This window comes from Mobula hypostoma, chromosome 2 (genome assembly GCF_963921235.1).
Source record: "Mobula hypostoma chromosome 2, sMobHyp1.1, whole genome shotgun sequence".
Classification (NCBI taxonomy): domain Eukaryota; kingdom Metazoa; phylum Chordata; class Chondrichthyes; order Myliobatiformes; family Myliobatidae; genus Mobula; species Mobula hypostoma.
Window position 1 is genome coordinate 223,341,382 of NC_086098.1, and position 21,790 is coordinate 223,363,171.

The window sequence follows — 21,790 nt, forward strand, 5'->3', positions numbered from 1 at the left end:
TCAGTAGAGTGCGGCATGGTTGCTTGGGCCATAGGTGACCTTGACAGAGGTGAAGCACTTCATGGGGGCCATGTCCCAGGGGCAGGTTGCAGGAATTCCTGTGTTTTCCACCCACCATCCACTTATAGGGTCCTGGATTTTCTGTGAGGTTCAGCATTCAAATACCTGAAGAGGTGTTAATTTTCCCTTGAGGAATGGTGGAGCTGTCACTTTTAGAACACGAGGCATGTGCAGTTAGCCCCCTGATCTCCTGGTCACTCTTATCAAACCAGACCAGATACTACATGAAGGATAAGTAAGGTGTCTCCTTGATGATGGACTTTGAACACTCTTACTGATGTGAATGAGACTGTAAGGAGCCGGCTCAGAAGAGCTTAAGCTGCAAGGTCCATGAAACCATCTGCATTGAAAGCTTCTGTTGCCAAACTTGTGATGGAGACACATTAGAAACACAGACAAAGAAACATAGAAAACCTACAACACAATACAGGCCCTTCAGTCCACAAAGCTGTGCCGAGCACGTCCCTACCTTAGAGATACCGAGGCTTTACCCATAGTCCTCTACTTTTCTAAGCTCCATGTAGCCATCCAAGAGTCTCTTAAAAGACCCTATCATTTCCGCCTCTAACACCGTCGCCAGCAACCCATTCCACACACTCACCACTCTCTGCGTAAAAAAACTTCCCCCTGACATCTCCTCTGTACCTATTTCCAAGCACCTTAAAACTATGCCCTCGCGTGCTAGCCATTTCAGCCCTGGGGAATAGCCTCTGACTATCCACATGATCAATGCCTCTCATTATCTCGAACACCTCTATCAGGTCACCTCTCATCCTCTGTCGCTCCAAGGAGAAAAGGCCTTCTTCAGTCAACCTATTCTTATAAGGCATTCTCCCCAATCCAGGCGATATCCTTGTAAATCTTCTCTGAACTCTTTCTATGGTTTCCACATCCTTCCTGTAGTGAGGCAACCAGAATTGAGCACAGTACTCCAAGTGGGGTCTGACCAGGGTCCTATATAGCTGCAACGTTACCTCTCAGCTCTTAAAAACTCAATCCCATGATTGATGAAGGCAAATGCACCAGATGCCTTCTTATCCACAGAGTCAACCTGTGTAGCAGCTTTGAGTGTCCTATAGACTCGGACCCCAAGATCCCTCTGATCCGCCACACTGTCAAGAGTCTTACCATTAATACTATATTCTGTCATCATATTTGACCTACCAAACTGAACCACCTCAAACTTATCTGGCTTACACTCCATCTGCCACTTCTCAGCCCAGTTTTGCATCCTATCAATGTCCCGCTGTAACCTCTGACAGCCCTCCACACCATCCACAACACCCCCAACCTTTGTGTTATCAGCAAATTTAATAACCCATCCCTCCACTTCCTCATCCAGGTCATTTATAAAAATCACAGAGTATGGGTCCCAGAACAGATCCCTGAGGCACACCACTGGTCACCGGCCTCCATGCAGAATATGACTCGTCTACATCCACTCTTTGCCTTCTGTGAGCAAGCCAGTTCTGGATCCACAAAGCAATGTCCCCTTGAATCCCAAGCCTCCTTACTTTCTCAATAGGCCTTGCATGGGGCACCTTATCAAATGCTTGCTAAAATCCATATACACTACATCTACAGCTCTACTTTCATCAATGTGCTTAGTCACATCCTCAAAAAATTCAATCAGGCTCGTAAGACACGAACTGCCTTTGACAAAGCCATGCTGACTATTCCTAATCATATTATGTCTCTCCAAATGTTCATAAATCCTGCCTCTCAGGATCTTCTCCATCAACTTACCAACCACTGAAGTACAACTCATTGGTCTATAATTTCCTGGGCTATCTCTACTCCCTTTCTTGAATAAGGGGACAACATCCACAACCCTCCAATCCACCAGAACCTCTCCCGTTCCCATTGATGATGCAACGATCATTGCCAGAGGCTCAGCAATCTCCTCCCTCACTTCCCACAGTAGCCTGGGGTGTATCCCGTCTGGTCCCAGTGACTTATCCAACCTGATGCTTTCCAAAAGCTCCAGCACATCCTCTTCCTTAATATCTACATGCTCAAGCTTTTCAGTCCACTGCAAGTCATCCCTACAATCGCCAAGATCTTTTTCCGTAGTGAATACTGAAGCAAAGTATTCATTAAGTACCTCCGCTATTTCCTCCAGTTCCATACACACATTTCCACTGTCACACTTGATTGGTCCTATCTCTCATGTCTTACCCTCTTGCTCTTCACATACTTGTAGAATGCCTTGGGTTTTTCTTTAATCCTGTCCACCAAGGCCTTTTCATGGCCCCTTCTGGCTCTCCTAATTTCATTCTTAAGCTCCTTCCTGCTAGCCTTATAATCTTCTAGATTTCCATCATTACCTAATTTTTTGAACCTTTCGTAAGCTCCTCTTTTCTTCTTGACTAGATTTACAACAGCCTTTGTACACCATGGATCTCGTACCCTACCATCCTTTCCCTGTCTCATTGGAATGTACCTACTCAGAATCCAGTACAAATATCGCCTGAACATTTGCACATTTCTTCCATATGTTTCCCTGAGAACATCTGTTTCCAATTTATGCTTCCAAGTTCCTGCCTCTTATTTCCCCTCACTCCAATAAAACGTTTCCCTAACTTGTCTGTTCCTATCCCTCTCCAATGTTATGGTAAAGGAGATAGAATTGTGATCACTATCTCCAAAATGCTCTCCCACTGAAAGACCTGACACCTGACCAGGTTCATTTCCCAATACCAGATCAAGTACAGCCTCTCCTCTTGTAGGCTTGTCTACATATTGTGTCAGGAAACCTTCCTAAACACACCTAACAAACTCCACCCCATCTAAAGCCCTCACTCAAGGGAGATACCAATCAATATTTGGGAAATTAAAATCTCCCACCACCACAACTCTGTTATTATTACTCCTTTCCAGAATCTGTCTCCCTATCTCCTCCTCAAAGTCCCTGTTACTATTGGGTGATCCATAGAAAACACCCAGCAGAGTTATTGACCCTTTCCTATTCCTAACTTCCACCCACAGAGACTCCGTAGACAACCCCTCCATGACTTCCTCCTTTTCTGCAGCTTGACACTATCTTTGAGCAACAGCGCCGCGCCCCCACCTCTTTCACCTCCCTCCCTGTCCTTTCTGAAACATCTAAAGCCCGGCACTTGAAGTAGCCATTCCTGCCCCTGCACCGTCCAAGTCTCTGTAATGGCCACAACATCATAGCTCCAAGTGCTGATCCACACTCTAAGCTTATCCACTTTACTTATAATACTCCTCGCATTAAAATAGACACAACTCAAACCATCGATCTGAGCACATCCCTTCTCTATCACCTGTCTATCCTCCCTTTCGCACTGTCTCCAAACTTTCTCTATTTGTGTGTCAACCTCCCTTTCCTCCGTCACTTCAGTTCAGTTCCCACCCTCCAGCAATTCTCGTTTAAACTCTCCCCAACAGCCTTAGCAAACCTTCCCACCAGGATATTGGTCCCCTCAGATTCAAGTGCAACCCATCCTTTTTGTACAGGTCACACCTGCCCCAAAAGAGGTCCCACTGATCCAGAAATCTGAATCCCTGTCCCCTGCTCCAATCCCTCAGCCACGCGTTTATCCTCCACCTCATTCTATTCCTATACGCACTATCACATGGCACAGGCAGTAATCCCGAGATTACTACCTTTGAGGTGCTGTTTCTCAACTTCTTTCCTAATTCCCTGTAATCTGTTTGCAGGACCTCATCCCTTTTCCTACCCATGTTGTTGGTACCAATATCTACCACGATCTCTGGCTGTTCTCCTTCCCAGTTCGCACATTGATGGTGATTAGATAGTGGTCAGGCAACAGTCATCTGTCCCTATCCCGGGGCAATGCAGGCATCCTTGTGAATCGCTAATTTGACAAAGACAGAAACCAATGGGTACCAGTGCCCAGATGAGAGATATAGCCATGGCATCTTTTGTTCATTTCTCTGGCAAAACAGGATGCTAACTGTGCTTCAAGCATCTTGTCAAGAGATAGAATTCAATTGGAGTTAGCTTTCCCTATTCCCTCGATGATCCCACTTCGCCAGAGGATTGTATCCTTCCCGTCTCTTGCACTGGGTTTTCCCAAACAGATCGCTTTGAGTTCCTCGATGATGCAGGCCAAGATTTTTTTTACGAAGTTGGAGTGGAGGTCTGCCTCAGCCACAAATGATGCCTCCAAGGTTGAGGAAGGTAAGGCAAGGGAGAGCAGAGGGTAGAGGCACTGAGGAAGAGAGTGGGAGCGGTACCCAATGCAAGGAGAGAAGTGGGCGAAGCAACAGAGTGTAAAACATCTCCATTCATCAATTTATGATATACAACCCCATCCCATTTCTATACCTTGATCCACTTTAAACCATCTCATGCTTTTTCTCTACAGTTACTATATACAAACCAACCCTGATCTCTAAAGGTCAATTAAATATATATAACTATACCCATCTCTCTGTTTCAATTTAATATATATATTAATGGTCCCTTAGTCTATACATTAATATATTTACAGTACTATGCAAGAGTCTTAGGTGCATATATATAGCTATGATACCTAAGAATTTTGCACAGCACTGTAGTAATTTTATGTATTGCACTATACTGCTGCAAAAAAAAAACTAATTTCATGACATACGTGAGTGGTGATAAACCTAATTCTGATATGGCTCTCTATTGTAGACTGAGAGTGGGAAGGGAGCAGGGAGAGGGAATCATCATTGGGAAAAGGGGAAGGTAAAGGGGAGAAAGCACCCAGAGAGACATTTTGTAATGATCAATAAACCAATTGTATGGAATCAAATTTCCTTGCCTGGTGTCTCAGGGCTGGGTGTGCCTGCACCCACACCAAACCCCACCCTGGCACTCCTTCTCTGCCACTTGTCCCACACCCCTCCTGCAGCACTCCACCCTCGCCATTCCCAACACCTTTTGCTCCTGCCAGATTTACAAACTTGCTCTCAGCTCCATGTTGACAAAAACAGTACTGTGCAAAAGTCTTAGGCACCTCAGCTATGTATTGATGTGCCTAACATTTCTGCACAGTACTGTAACCCTTTTCTATTTCCATACATTGATTCACTGCATATAGTGCTTCATGAAGTGCTTCACCTCTGTCAAGGTCACCTATGGCCCAAACAACCATGCCACACCCTAATGACAACCAAGAGGAGGTGGACAAAACGAGGACAGAGGTGTAGGGGTCTTGGGCATTTAGGTCCTAGGGGCCCAGCTCTTTATATTGATTCACTATATACACATAATCCCACCCTCCATTTCTACACATCAGGTCACAACTTGTCAACATCTCTATACAGCGATTCATTACAGACAGCCCCAACCCTCGTCTCTAAACATTGATTCACTACATATACCCCTAACCCTATTTATGTCCATTGGGTCACTGAACTAGTACTTAACATGCTTCTTAACACATGTTCTCAGGAATAAATGTCTTATGGATTCTGTGCTAACAGGTGACAATGCAGCATTATGCATGCATATACATAAACCAGGGGTGAAGCCAACATTGTGTTAGTGTGGAGAGCCTGGGGTTTCGTGGGCTGCTGTGAATTGTGCTGCTCCCTGACTGCCACAGTAAATGTGGGCACTGCTGGCACTGGAAGCATTTTTTCCAGGAGTCAACAGACTACACAGATCCTACTAGTCTCCTTCATTACTTCCTGTTGTATGTGATGGAAACTGCTGTCTCCCCACCACCTTCACACTCCACTCCACCCCACAATATTAGGATAGAGGCTGAGTGACAGATCTGCAGGGCACAGGTGAGGCCTCACTGGAATATCGTGCACTGCATTGGTCATTGGTCTCCTTAATCAAGAAAGGATGCAACTGCATTGGAAAAAGTTTGGAGAAGGTTTACCAGACAAATCCCTGCAATGGGCATGTTTCCTTCAATGAAGAATGATCAGGTAGGCTAGTTTTGTATCCATTAAGAGTTTAGAAGTGTGAGAAATGACTTGATCCAGATGTAGAAGATCTCAATCATTCTTGGCAGGGTAAGCATTGAAAGGATATTTTTTTCTTGTGAGAAAATCTCAACCTCAGTGGTCACAAGAGATGAGCTGAACGTTTTTCTCTCAAAGACTTGTGAATCTTCCTCAAAGGCAAGCTTGAATACTATTACCTCCCACAAAGTAAACCAAGTGATATACATACGTGACAACAAGCTTTCACTCCCAGATAAGCTCAATGCTGTTTATGTTCACTTTGACCAAAAGAACATGGAGATACCTTCACAAAATCCCACAGCCCTCAATGACCCTGTGACTTCAGTCTCTAACGCTGATGTGACAGCATCCTTCAGGAGAGTGAACCCACAGAAAACACATAGTACTGAAGACCTGTGCTAATCGACTAGCTGGAGCGTTTCTTTAATTTCGCACTTCAGCAGTTTGAGGTACCAATCTGCTTCAAGGATGCTTCAGTTACACCAGTGCCGAAGAAGAACCTGCCTCAGTGACAATCATCCTGTACCGCTTACTTCCACATTGATGTACAGCTTTGAGAGGTTGGTGATGAAGCATATCAACTCCTGTTCAAAGAGCAACCTGGGTCCTCTCCAATTTGCCTACTGTCACAACAGGTCAACAGCAGATGCCATTTCATTGGCTCTTCAATCAACCCTCGAACATCTGGATAATGAAGATGTCTAAGTCAGGGTGCTCTTCATTGACTACAGTGCTGCATTCAAACACTATCATCCCATCAAAACTAATCAATAAACTTCAGAAACTTGGGCCTCAATAACTCCTTGTGCAACTGGATCCTCAATTACCTCACTTGCAGACTCCAGTCAGTTTGTACTGGCAACAACATCTCCTCTACAATCTCCACCAGTACAGGCACACCTCAAGGCTCTGTACTTAGACCGCTCTACTTGCTTTGTACTCATGACTGTGAGGCTAAGTTCAGCTCTGATGCCATACTTACATTTGCTGAGAACATCACTGCTGTTAGCCAAATCAAAGCTGAAGATGAGTTGGCATATACAGTAGGAGGGAAATAGAAAATCTGGCTGAATCTCTCACTCAACGTTAGCAAGACCAAGGAGCTGACTACAGGAGAACGAAACCTGAGGTCCACGAGCCAATCCTGATCAGGGTATCAGGGGTGGAGAGGGTCAGTAACTTTAAATTCCTTAGCATAATCATTTCAGAGGACCTGTCCTGGGTTCAGCACATAGGTGCCATTACAAAGAAGACATGGCAGCACCTTTACTTTTTTTTTTAAAGAAGTTTGTGAAGATTCGGCATCATCTAAAATTTTGACCAAACTTCTATAGATACACAGTGGAGAGTATATTGACTTGTTGCATCTCAGCCCGGTCGCCAATGCCCTTGAATGGAAAACTCCACAAAAAGTAGTCGATATAGCCCAGTCCAACACAGGTACACCCTCCCCGCCATTGAGTACATCTACAAGTACCTCTGCAGGAAAGCAACAACATCATCAGGTATCCCCACCACTCAGGTCAGGATCTCTTCTCACTGCTGCCATCAGAGAGGAGGTACAGGAGCCTCACAGGACCTTCACTGCCAGATTCAGGAATAGTTATTATCCCTCAGGCATCAGGCTCTGAATGAGAGTGCAAAATTTCACTCACCTCAACACTGAACTGATTCCCCAATCTATGGACGCACTTTCCAGGACTCTTCAACTTACGTTCTCAATATTATTTATGTATTTATTTATTGATTTATTTTGTATTTGCACAACTTATTGTTATTTGCACTTTGGTTATTTGTCAGTTTTTGTTTCTGTACAGTTTTGAGTCGATTCTATTCTATTTGTATCTACGGTAAATGCCTGCAAAAAATGAATCGTGCTACGTGTATTTTGACAATAACGTCACTTATAACTCTGAAATACTGAAAGGAGTGCCTTTAAGATAGAATTAGTAGAAACAAAGGGGCGAAAGGTCACCCGAGTGGACAGGTTAGAGTCAGATCATCCACCACCTTATTGAAGGGTGGGGCCTGATCCAAGGCTGATAAATTACTCCCGCTCCTGACATGTTTCGATGTACCTTGGGCTGTGACTCATGCGTCCTCCCAGACCCTCTTCTCCTTTCTGAACCCGCTTTAACTCTCTCAGACCACTTTCTCCGGCTTTCCCCCACTCCCTTTCTCTGTCTCGTGACATTTGGTCCCCTTTATCTGGTCACCCTCGCAATTTCTTTTCTCCGCGTCACATTCTCTCTCGGTCCCCTTTCTCCCTCTCTGCACCCCCATTTTCCAGCATACTCTCAAACCTAATTCTCTGCCTCACGCTCTCCGCTCTCTTTCTCTGCCTCACAATCGCTGTCATTTTTATCTGATGCTCTCTCGGTATTTCAAGGCCACTCGGCGAGAAATCATAGTGTCGTACAGCACAGATTAAAGTTTAGTTTTATTTGTCACATGTACATCGAAACAGACAGCGAAATGCGCCGTTTGCGTCAAATCCGCGAGGACTGCGCTGGGCAACCCCCGACTGTCGCCACGCTTTCGGCGCCACACGGCATGCCCACAGTTTACTAACTCTAACCTTTAGCCCACCTGGTCCATAGTGATGCTGGAGTCCCCACCGATACAAGTCCCATATTCCACCACTTGAACCGCAGCTCTCTGTGCATTGGGGGCTTCAAATCCCCCTGAAGCTGCTTTCTAAATGCCTCCACCGAAACCCTCGGGCAGTACATTCCCGAACCCAATTAGTGTACGCAAAATCAGACCCTTTCTAAAACTCGCACCCCTCCCTCTAACCTAAGCACCCTGGTTTTACACATCCATGCCTCTGGGAATCGTTTCCCAACGTCTTTCCTCTCTGTGTCTCCCTTAAGTTTGTCAGTTTGTGCGTCTCACCAGGGTCCTCTATCATTACCAACTTCTCCCTGCGCAGTCTCTCTTCCAAAATGCCGGTAGGACGCAGCAGGTGAGGGCGAGGCGTCTACGGAGGAGAATAAGCAGTCGGCCTCTCGGGCCAAGACGGGGACTGACCTGCTGAGGTCCTCCAACATTCTCTGGATTTCCAGCATCTGAATAATCTCTTCTGTTTATGCGCTGCCTCTCTCTCTCTCTGTCTTCCCGTTCCCGCGTTCCGTCTACCCAGCTCCTTTCTCGGTCCCTCGCGCTGTCGATCTCCAATTACCTGCTTTCCCTTTCACCCCCCCCTTTCCCCTTCGTTTTCTAGCTCCTCCTTTCTAGTTTGTTTATGTGTATTACATTCTCAATCTACCCCCCCCCGTACACCTCTCTCCCTGTGAATTCCATCCCTTCTATGTTTCCTTTCTGTCTCTCTTCCACTTACTGACACTCCCTTTCTCCGGCCCTCGCTCTTTTCCAGCTCTCAACACTGTTCAATCCACCTTTGCATGGCGCCTCTCGCGTCCCACGTTCGCTCGTCTCATCCCCCGCGCTGTCCCTCTGCTGCGGCGACCTTACTCGCTTTGGGTTCTCCCTACCTGCACCCGGGAGAATTCCGACCAGTAGCACAAGTGCCAGGACCCACATTGAACCAGTGCCTTGCTCTCCGAACTACCGTCTCTTTCCCGGACTGTCTTGGGTTGTATCCCGGTCTCTCTGGCGCAGAGTATCCGCGTATACCAAATTGTAACCCGGTCACTCTGTTCCGGAGTCTGTGTCGTGGTCTCTTACTCCTAGAGTCCGTATACTGGTCTCTGTAATCTCCCGAGTCTCCCTGTCCCCGTATTCCAGAATTTCTCGGAGTTCTGTATCCCGGAATCTTCCGGTTACTTTATTCCGGTCATTGTCCCGCGATCCAGGTGTTCTATGTCCTGAGTCTGTTTTCCTGAACTCCCGCGCGCGGTATCCCGATGATCCCACCCTTTCATTTGGTTTCCCTATGGACGCCCTCCTGCCCTTTATGCCGCGCTGGGCTCGGAACGCGCCTCCCAAACTCGAGTCGGTCGGGAGAACCCGCCCACACGCTCAGAGCAGAGAACCCCAGGCACAGTTGAAGGTGGGGGGGGGCGCGGGTGGAGGGAGGAGGGCACCTCGGATCGCTAGGGCGGAGGTGCCGGGATTTACAGGGGTTTGGGGAAAGGAGGTGCAGGGGTAACGCCCAACCTGTAATAGAGGTTCTGATGAAGACCAGATGAAAGAGTCAGTGATGAGAGCGTGCGTGGACGTTTTTCCCCGGCTGATCACCCCAGCAACAGTGTGGTGAACATTTGAGACTGGGATCGAGGGAAAAATGCACCAAACACCCAGTGATCTATCTTGGAGACTTCCTGGGCCCCGGATCCCGTCTATAGGAACCATCCGTTAAAACATAAGGAGTTGTCCTTCAGGAACAAATGGGATGAACTCTTGTGATCCAAGAGAAGATAATCCCACACTTTCAGGATGACATCTTCCATCCCTACAGCAAAGAAGTCAAGTGGTGTGAGCTGCCTTTGCTGACCTTCCAGGAGTCCAGAGGCAATATTCGCCAATCAGGGTAACCATGAAGATATGCTGGGGAATTTTTAAAGGTTTCACAGGTAATAAAGTCAGTATGGTATATGGAAAGAAGACATTCACCCCATCAGCTTTGTGTCAGCTCTCTGTGGAAGTGTCCAGTCAGTCCCATTTTCCTACAATCTCCCAACAAATTAGTTCCCTCAAGTGCCATTCCAATTTCCTCCATTGATTTATTAATTGTATCTGTTTCCACCATCCAGAGGAGAAAGATCCAGGTTGTTACCATTGTTCCATTAAGAACAAATACACTCACTCACATACACACACACACACTTACACACATATATACACACACATGTGCACACTCACACCCACACACACACACTCACACATGCTCACTCACACCAGTCCTTGAACCATTGGCAGCTTTCTCTCTGTTTAGTGTATCTGACCCTTCCATTAAACGTTCCCTCAATTCCAGCTTCATCCTGTGGCTGAAGTATCTTGTTCCCAGAACCACTCTGTTAAATCTCCTCCACCACCCTCTCAACATCCTGTACAATCTTCCTAAAGTTTGTTGACCAAAAATTAATGCAAAATCTTCTACCCCAAACTGAACTTTATATCTTCCCTTACTTTGCACCCTATTTATGTAGCCCAAGATCTGGGTTTTGCTAACTGTTCACTCAACATGTTGAAAGACCTATGCCCATGAAACCCCACATCCTCCTTGTCCCTATTGTTCTGCACACTAAAGAACTGTGATGGTAAGTATGCTGCCTCTGTCAAGATGCATCACTTCCTGCTTCCATTCAGATTTCACTAGCCTGCTCACTCTGTCCACCTACCAATGTTCTGTTGCAGTCAACTCAGATCCTCTGCACTGTTTACCACACCCAAAGTTTGGTTTCATCAGCATATCTTGTCATCCAATATCCAATATGTATCAGAAAACAAACTGTGGTGCTGGCACTGACACCCAGCGAACACCACTGTCCATTATCCTCCAGTCCAAAAGAACAACCACTTACCATTACTCACTGCTGTCTGTCTATCCTTCGGCCATTATTTTATCCAAACTGACACTACCACTCTCCAATTTTATGAGTCTACATTTTATTAACCAGTCTTATATGTGGAACATTGCCAAAATTCTCTAAAAATCCTTAGAGAGAACATTTGCTGTGTTCCTTCAACACTCTGTTAATGCATCAAAAAATTATATCAAGTTAATCAAACACATTGTGCCTTTTGTGAGCTTTCCTTAATTAAATCTATGTACCGGATACATTTCTCCCAGATTACTTTTAATTTCTCACCAGGTCTGTACTTACAAGGAATGTCCTTATATACTTTCCTGAACAAAGATGTCAACATTTGCTACTTTTCAATCATCTGTCATTTCCCTTATGTAGAAGAGAAGGGAAGATTATAGTGAGTCCTTTCACTCTGCACCCCACTTCTCTTAACAACCTGGGGTGTAAGTACCTGAGCCGGACGACATCTACTCTAACCCTAACCAACCCTGCCACACAAATTTCACCTCACTCATTACCTCCACTATCTGCACCCCACCAATATTTTGCCATTAACTGTATTTTATATATATATATTCTTTATAATTGTTGAATGTTTTTGATTTTATTGTATGTCATACCAACACACTATAGCAAATTTCTAATACATGTAAATGTCTATGGTGAATAAAGTTGACCCTTGATCATTAACCTCTTCCTTAGTGAACACTGATAAAAATATTTATTCATTGACCATATGAGCAACTTCACTTTCATTGGCCCCTGCCTTGGCTTTTGCTCCCTGGTTACTTCTTACAGGACAGCAAATGATTTTTGAATTCCTTCATACGTAAACTGCTAATCTGTTCCCTTTCTCTATCAGCTTTAGTTCCCCATTTTATTTTTCAATTTATTCAATCCAATCTGTTTCTTGCTTGAAGAATTCTCCTAACATGATCTTTACACCCTTTTGTGTTTCATCACATTCTCCACCAATCTTATTATCTCAGGACCTTGGCTTTGGTTCATTACCCTTTTCTCTTGTAGGAATGCATTCAATACGTACCTGAGACAGGACCTCCTGAAACCATACCCACTCTTCTGTTACAGTTTCTCCTGTCAGCCTTTGGATCTATTTCATCCTGACTAGATCTCCTAAATCCCCCTGAAATTAGCTCTCTTTCCACTTAGGAACTCATTTAGATTGTTCTGTGCTCCCCTCCATTATTAATCTGAAACTCATCATACGATAATCACTCTTACCCCTGTCCTCTTCCATTAACCCTGGTTGATTTACAAAGTAGTGGCAGTGCAGAGGATGAGTAGCTTCATATTCCCGGGCTTCAGCATCTCAGAGGATCTATTCTGGGCTCAACATATCGATGCAATCACGACAAAGGCACACCAGCAGCTATACTTCATTAGGAGTTTGAGGAGATTTGGCATGTCACCAGTGCAAATTTCTGCAGGTGTATCAAGGAGAGCATTCTGACTGGAATGGAGGTTCCAATGCACAGAATTGAAAGGCGAGTTAAGAGGGCTGCAGATTCGGCCAGTTCTGTCACGGACACAACCCTCTACACCATCAAGGACATTCAGGTCCCTTGCCACACGGGACATGCCCACTCTTCATTACTAGCTTCAGGGAGGAGATAAAGGAGTCTGAAGCAGCCCACATATTAGAAACAGCTTCTTTCCCTCCGCCATCAGATTTCTGAATGGTCCGTGAACCCATGAGCACTACCTTGCTATTTCTCTTTTGCACTATTTATCTATTTATTTATTTATTTATCCATGTGACTTATAGCAATGTTTCATCTTTTGCATTCTGCTGCTGCTACAGAACAAAAAAAAATTCACAACATATGTCAATGATAATAAACCTGAATTTGATTCTGATTGTAGGGCCAAGCCAGCGAAGACAAATTCACAGAATAAGAAATGACTAATGAGATGTATACAGTATATTAGTTACTGTGAGAAAGACATTGGGGACTTGTAAACTGTCACACAAAATGCTTTGAGGTGAAACATGATGGGTCGGGTAGTGCAAAGGTCTGTACTAACTGTAAGGAGTTGGCACATTCTTCCCATGACCATGTGGGCTTCCTCCCAGGGCTCCAGTTTCCTCCCACATTCCAAAGATGTACGGGTTAGTAGGGTTAATTGGTCACACGGGTGTAACTGGGCAGCACGGGCTTGTTGGGTTTGAAGGGAACTCTTGCCATGCATTATCTCTAAATAAAATAAAACAAAATGTCATTAAGCACAAACCATATTACCTATGCAGGCTGAGAGGTTAGTGGGAGTTGTTGAAAATGCTCTGAAGGAACAAAGATTAAAAGATTGGCTGAGACTTTAAATGACAAACTGCAAGAAGAGTCCATGTTCCACAGTGGCCATACTCCTGAGAGAGCACTGCAGAGAAGACTGAGACTGTGGTTAAACTTGGTTCACTCAGCCATTGAGGGAAGACTGGAGGAGTGCGATGGAAGCGATACAAAATATGACTCAAATCATTCAAAAATATTTTCAATAAGATGACAGAGTCTGTGAGTCACTACCATTTGATGTGAGTCATGTCGTTTCAGTGAGAATCTACTGCACAGAGAGCTAGCTCTGAAAATAGAAAAGAGGATTAAAAGTGTACATGAACACATTTAATTTCTGCAAGGGAAAACTGGAGAGTTATGCAATTATTAATGTATTCCAGGTGGAAACATCACAAAGTTCAACTGAATTCCATGAACATGTTCTTTAGAGAAGATGAAAGAAGGCCCAAAAAACAATAGACAATATACACTTGTAAACATTGTGAGTATCTGGTATTGAAATTGGGAGACACATGTTGGTCAAGCAACAACCTGTCACAGGCAATCACACAGAATCATAACTTACAAACAATGTAGCTATTGCTAAATATAATCTATGTGGTACTTCACCAACTGTTCACAACCTTGGCAGGAGGCCAAATCTTCAAAGTTAGATTGGATAAGCCATGCTTGGTGTGTGATGAAGAGACCAATTTATTTAACCATTGATATACACTCAATGGCCACACTTTTAGATATACCTGTACACCTGCTCGTTAATGCAAATATCTAATCAATGATCATGTAGCAGCAACTCAGTGCATAAAAGCATGCAGACATGGTCAAGAGGTTCTGTTGTTGTTCAGATCAAACATCAGAATGGGGAAGAAATGAGATCTAAGTGACTTTGATTGTGGAATGATTGTTGCTGCTAGACAGGATGGTTTGAGTATCTCAGAAACTGCAGATTTCCTGGCATTTTCATGCAGAACAATCTCCAGAGTTTATAGAGAATGGTGTGCAAACAAAAAATCCAGTGAGTGGCAGTTCTGTGGGTGAAATGCCTTGTTAATGAGAAAGGTCAGAGGAGAATATCCACACTGGTTCAAACTGACAGGAACAAAACACTAACTCAACCATGTTTTACAGCAGTGGTGTGCAGAAGAGCGTTTCTGGATGAACAACACGTTGAACCTTAAAGTGGATGGGCTACGGCAGCAGAAGTTCCATTCCTGTGGTCACTTATTAGGTATACTCCTGTATCTAATAAAGTAGTCACTGAGTGGGTCCTTTGCCATTTGATGTTTCTTCCACTTGTGGAGCCATTTGGGGAACACTGAATCAAATTTCACATGGGCACGTGGCCAAGTGGTTAAGGCACTCAACTAGTGACCCGAAGGTCGTGAGTTCGAGCCCCAGCTGAGGCAGTGTGTTGTGCCTTGAGCAAGGCACTTAACCACACAGTGATCTGTGATGACACCGGTGCCAAGCTGTATCGGCCCTAATGCCCTTCCCTTGGACAACATCAGTGTCGTGGAGAGGGGAGACTTGCAGCATGGGCAACTGCCGGTCTTCCATACAACCTTGCCCAGGCCTGCACCCTGGAGAGTGAAGACTTTCCAGGTGCAGATCCATGGTCTCACAAGATTAACAGAAGCCTTAATTAATTTCAGCTCCAAGCAGTCTGAATGAAGTGCTCCAATGTTTGGAAATGAATAAACCAGTTGTTTCATAAGGATATAGAATTTACTTGGGTAATTGATTTGATAGACTGGGGAACTTTCTTATCTGATTATTGCTGATGCCGTCAAGAATATGCCCACCCTCGATAACATCTTAGAGCTCAGATCAATTGAGAGAGTGATGATCCAGTGTGGTAAATTCATTCCAAATTTGGCAGGGTTGTTGCATCTGCTGAAAGAGCTGCTTGAGTTAAAAAGTGGCCCAGAATTAAATGAATGATTGTGACTGGGTACTCTCATGTTTACAAACAAGAGAAAATCTGCAGATGCTGGAAACCCAAGCAAGACACGCAAAATGCTGGAAGAACTCAGCAGGCCAGGCAGCATCTGCAGAAAAGAATACAGTTGATGTTTTGGACTGAGGCCCTTCATCTTTCTCATATTTACTGCCTTTACTGACAACTGTACAAACAATTACTATATTGTCTTCCGTAATCCATTATTGGAGCACTTTCCCCACTGCGTCTACATGCCTTAAAGTATACAGCCAGTAACATAGGTGAGGGGCAGCTGGTGGATGTGGTGTATTGGTATTCAACAAGCATCGGAGAATGAAGGGAGATTTGATAGAGGTACATAAGATTACATATGAGGGGTATAGATAGGGGTATAGTAGGCTTTTTCCACTGAAGTTGAGACTAGAACTAGAGTTCATAGGTTAAATGTGAAAGGTGAAATAATTAAGGGGAACTTCACTCAGAGGGTGGTGAGAGTGTGGAATGAGCTGCCAGTGGAAGTGGTGGATATTGGTTCGATTTCAACCTTTAGGAGAAATTTGGATAAGTACTTGGATGGGAGAGGTATGGAGGGCTACAGTCCAAGTGCAGGTTGATGAGGCTCGGCAGAATAACAGTTCAGCATGGACTAGGTGGGCAGAAGGGTCTGTTTCTGTGCTGCAGTGCTCTATGACCCTATTACTCTATGTCCCACGCAAGAAATCGGTAAATGAAGTTAGAACACAGAGAGCTGGGATTAATGATAGTGTGTTAACATATAGAAAGCAAAAATAGAAATAAAGCGATCCTTCTCGAGTTGCGAAGCTGTGAACTAATGGGACACTACAAGGATCAGGGATTCACAGAGAAGTGAATCTTTGGATCACTCTAACCCTGATGGCTACGGCATTCAGAACAGAGATTGGTAGGTTTCTAGATATTGATAGATTTGTAGGATATGAGAATACTACAGGAAAATTCCAAAGGAATACAACACTTCAGTTATTAAGAAGCTTACATCACCGATGTGTCTGAGAAAGATTCTACCAGTAATCCAATACCTTAACCAAGAAAATCCTAGACGCTGTCTCAGGGAAAGGTCACTTACCATTGAACTTATTTCATGGCCAATTTTTCACATTAATTAGAGAAATACCCCTCATGCAGCTCATGGTAAAAGTCTCCTTACACGACTCCAGCACCTCAACCCTCACAGCACTGCAGGTAGTGATACCATACACACAGCTCGTCACGCCACCCCTTCCTCATGCCACAGCCCTCGCTGCATTAGGGCTGGTATCTGCCTCCTCACCACTCCCCAGACCACCCTCCTCTCCTGCTGGCAAGGTACTACCTGAACCACTTCTCAAAGGGCAGCCCTGGGCAAGATTTTCATTGTTGAAGCCAGTAGATGGGGAACAAACAAAACGGTTTGTGATGCGAGAACAGACAGAGAGCGGATTTCTGAACTTGAGACTTTTCAATGAAAATGAGACTGAAACAGATGAAACAGAGTGTAAAACGGCTCCTACATTTGGCTGAGGTGCTTACTTGTAAGAGATGTAAGGGTGTGTAGTCCTCCTTTATATCCTCTATATCGATACTGAGTCAACAAAGCTGTCTTCATCAGAGTGTAAAAAATTGAAAAGGGATACACAAGAAATAGGAGTGGTGGAGTGGTGGAGTGGTGGGAGGCCACTTAACTCCTCAAGCCTCTCCCTGCCAGTCAGTCAGATCATGACCAATCCACCCCAGGCCTCAGCTCCTCCACCTTGTCAAATCCCCACCACCTTCAATCTCTTGATCTACCAAACAATTATATAGCTCCACAGAGTGTAGTTAAAAAGAGGACAGATAGGATTACAGACACTAAAGGAACCCAGGGGTGTGGGGAAAGAATTGGAGAGTGGAATTAAGATAGAGGATCAGCTCTCACTCATATGTTCTACACTGCTCTGGATTTATCTTTCTGGCACAAATAGGGCAGCTGAGGCGAATCTTCTCACTTGCAGGACATTTGTGAGCCAGTATTCTAGTCTTGCAGTCACAGTTAATAAGCTTAGCTTTTCTGGTTTTTTAAAAATGTTTTCATTATGCACCATAATCACTAACTCAATGAACAGGGTTGTGATTGTGTAGAAAACCTTATCAAGCCTGAAAGACATACAGTGTCTTCCAAATCTGAGTCAGCCCAGAAGAGACACGTTTCAGTCATAGCTCTGTGTGTGTCTGCATGTGGGCACTATCTCCACCCAAGAATCGCAAGCCTTTTCTCAAACTCAAAGCCATCATGGTTTTTCTCCTTCTACACCAAACAGCATCTCATCTTCGGTAAATTCAACCACCATCTTAATTTACTGTGCTCGCTGTCACTTATTCCCATTCTCCCCCTGTGAAAACTCCAATCTGCATTCACAGGCTCCTGCTTGACTTTAACTTAGTCATTTCACGTGGCGTCTTTGCTCCCAGTGTCTCAAACGCAATACCAGCTCAGAACACTTCCTTGAATCGCTTTCACATCCTCCTACACTCTTTTTGTTTCCGCTCCTGGGAAAAGCTGCCTCCAGACTCAGTCGCATCTCCAATTCAGAGCCTCAGTTGCCTGGCCTTTTACTGATCAGCACAATCTTGTGGCATTGATCTGCTGAACCACGGCCTCCTATCCGCCTTGACCCAATCAATCGGCATACAATGCAATCCTCATATCAGCATTTTTATGTGTCCTGGATATAACATGGAAGGAATTTGACAGAGAAATGGTTCAGCACTGTCTGGCAGGTCAGATTTCAAATCATAAAGGTCCAGCAGGCTCTGCCCTCACTGTTTCTCATTCATTCACTGGCGATGCTGGCTGTTATTGTCTTCCCTCGTGAGCACTGTCGCCATATTCCATTTCCTAGTGCACTCTGAGTTCTGGTGAGCCTCTCCTCACCTCCATTAAAAACTTCTTTGCTGTTAAGACTGAAATGATTTTATCTGCATTTCCTGCCACTTTCATCCTGTTTTTTTAAACAAATGTTTATTCAATGACTATAATAATACAGCAAGACACTATACAATAATCAGGGCTTCATAAACTAATTACAGTTTCAAATTGGCACCAATGGCATAGGTAGGAAAAGGGAGGGGGTCCTGAGGAGAGAATTTAGGGAGACAGGTAGAAAGGTGAAAAACAGGACCTCAGGGGCTAATAATCTCCAGATTGCTGCCTGTGCCACATGCCAGTGCGGGCAAGAATAGGATGATTTGGCAGATGAATGTGTGGCTGAGGAGCTGGTACAGGGAGGCAGGGCTTCACATTTCTGGATCATTGGGATCTCTTCTGGGGAAGGTATAACCTGTGCAAACAGACAGGTTACAGCTGAATCAGAGGGGAACCAATATCCTTGCAGGCAAGTGTGCTAGTAATGTTGGGGAGTGTTTAATCTAACTTGTCAGGTGGGTGGGACCGGAGTGATGGAGATGAAGATGAGCCAGTTGGTATACTAGCAAAGGCAGTGTGTAGTGAGACTGTCAGGTAGGACAAGAAGATGATGGGGCAAAATTGAAGTCAGTGGATGAGTTGTAGTGTAACAGGGGGACAAAACTGAAAAGAGTGACGAATGCAGGACTGAAGGTGTTATATTTGAATGCACGCTGAATATGGAATAAGATAGATAATCTTGTCGCACAGTTAGAGATTGACAGGTATGATGTTGTGGGTATCGCTGAGTCGTGGCTGGAAGAAGATTGTTGTTGGGAGCTTAACATCCAAGGATACGCATTGTATTGTAAGGATATTCAGTCAGGCAGGGGGCTGGCGTGGCTCTGTTGGTAACAGGTGGAAGATGTAGAATCCTTGTGGTAGAGTTAAGAAACTGCAGAGTACAAAGGCCCTGATGGGAGCAATATACAGGCCAGGATGTGGCTTTTTAGAGCAGCTTGTGGTTGAGTGTTCTAGGGGATCAGCTGTTCTGGACTGGGTGTTGTTTAATGAACTGGATTTGATTAGGGAGCTTGAGATAAAGGAACACTTAAGAAACAGTGATCACAATATGGTAGAATTCACCCTGCAATTTGAGGGGGAGAAGCTGAATTCAGATGTATCAGTATTACAGTGAATACACGGGCATGAGAGAGGAACTGGCTAAAGTTGATTGGAAGGGGACACTAAGCAACGATGATGGTAGAGCAACAACAGCTGGAGTTTCTGGGAGTAATTCAAAAGGCGCAGGATAGATACATCCCAAAGAAGAAGTATTCTAAAGGCAGGATGATGCAACCATGGCTGACAAGAGAAGTCAAAGGCAACATAAAAGCCAAAGAGAGGACATATATGGAGCAAAAATTAGTTTAATTTGGAGCATTGGGAAGCTTTTAAAAACCAACAGAAGGCAACTAAAAGGCCATAAGGAGGGAAAAGATAAAATATCAAGGTAAGCCAGCCAACAATAACAAAAAGGAATCCAAGAGTTTTTTTCAGATACATAAAGAATGTAAGAGAGGTGAGAGTAGATATCAGACCAGGGGATAATGACATTGGAGAGATAGTAATGGGGAACAAGGAAATGGTGGATGAACTGAAGAAGTATTTTGCATCAGTCTTCACCGTGGAAGACACTAACAGCATATGGGAGATTTGAAACTGTCAGGGGGCAGAAGTGAGTGCAGTGATATTACTAGGGTAAAGGTACTTGAGAAGCTGAAAGTTCTGAAGTTAGGTAAGTCATCTGGACCAGAAAGACCATACTCCAGGGTTCTGAAAGATAGCTGAAGAGATTACAGAGGCATTAGTAATAATGTTTCAAGAGTCCATCGATTCTGACATGGATCCGGAGGACTGGAAAATTGCAAAGGTCACACCACTCCTCAAGAACAGAGGGAGGTAGAAGAAAGAAAATCATAGGCCAGTTAGCCTGAACTCAGTGGGTGGGAAAATGTTAGAGCTGATTGTTAAGGATGAGGTTTTGTGGTACTTGGAGGCACATGAATGGTTGGGGGGTGGGAATCAAATTAAAGCGGCTAGGTGTGAGGAGGTTAGTTCACAACAGAGGGATGGGAACCAGTGCAGAGAGACAGAGGGGTGTAAAGTGAGCGTAGAAGCAAAAAGTACAAAGGGGAAAAGTAAAAGTGGCAGGCCGACAAATCCAGGGCAAGCATTAAAAAGGGCTAAGAGAGTTGTAAAAGAGTGCCTGAAGGCTTTATGTGTCAATGCAAGGAGCATTCGTAATAAGGTGGATGAATTGAAAGTGCAGATTGTTATTAATGATTATGATATAGTTGGGATCACAGAGACATGGCTCCAGGGTGACCAGGGATGGGAGCTCAACGTTCAGGGATATTCAATATTCAGGAGGGATAGACACGAAGGAAGGGGAGGTGGGGTGGCGTTGCTGGTTAAAAAAGAGATTAACGCAATAGAAAGGAAGGACATAAGCCGGGAAGATGTGGAATCGATATGGGTAGAGCTGCGTAACACTAAGGGGCAGAAGACGCTGGTGGGAGTTGTGTACAGGCCACCTAACAGTAGTAGTGAGGTCGGAGATGGTATTAAACAGGAAATTAGAAATGTGTGCAATAAAGGAACAGCAGTTATAATGGGTGACTTCAATCTACATGTAGACTGGGTGAACCAAATTGGTAAAGGTGCTGAGGAAGAGGATTTCTTGGAATGTATGCGGGATGGTTTTTTGAACCAACATGTCGAGGAACCGACTAGAGAGCAGGCTATTCTGGACTGGGTTTTGAGCAATGAGGAAGGGTTAATTAGCGATCTTGTCGTGAGAGGCCCCTTGGGTAAGAGTGACCATAATATGGTGGAATTCTTCATTAACATGGAGAGTGACGTAGTTAATTCAGAAACAAAGGTTCTGAACTTAAAGAGGGGTAACTTTGAAGGTATGAGACATGAATTAGCTAAGATAGACTGGCAAATGACACTTCAAGGATTGACGGTGGATATGCAATGGCAGGCATTTAAAGGTTGCATGGATGAACTACAACAATTGTTCATCCCAGTTTGGCAAAAGAATAAATCAAGGAAGGTAGTGCACCCGTGGCTGACAAGAGAA

General features: G+C 44.5%; 1 protein-coding gene across 2 annotated transcripts in view; it reads right to left on the bottom strand.

Annotated features, from left to right (window-relative positions):
* The window catches only part of edn3b (endothelin 3b), a 48,297-nt gene that overhangs the window by 14,704 nt on the left and 11,803 nt on the right, over positions 1 to 21,790 (bottom strand). The window contains exon 1 of one of the 2 annotated variants that reach the window (XM_063041542.1): positions 9,495 to 9,879. The exons of the other annotated variant lie outside the window; for it this stretch is intronic. Coding sequence (XP_062897612.1) covers positions 9,495 to 9,543 — 49 coding nt within the window. The 5' untranslated portion in view covers positions 9,544 to 9,879. Of the gene's footprint in view, positions 1 to 9,494; positions 9,880 to 21,790 lie in introns of those variants that run through there. 2 annotated transcript variants of the gene reach the window in all.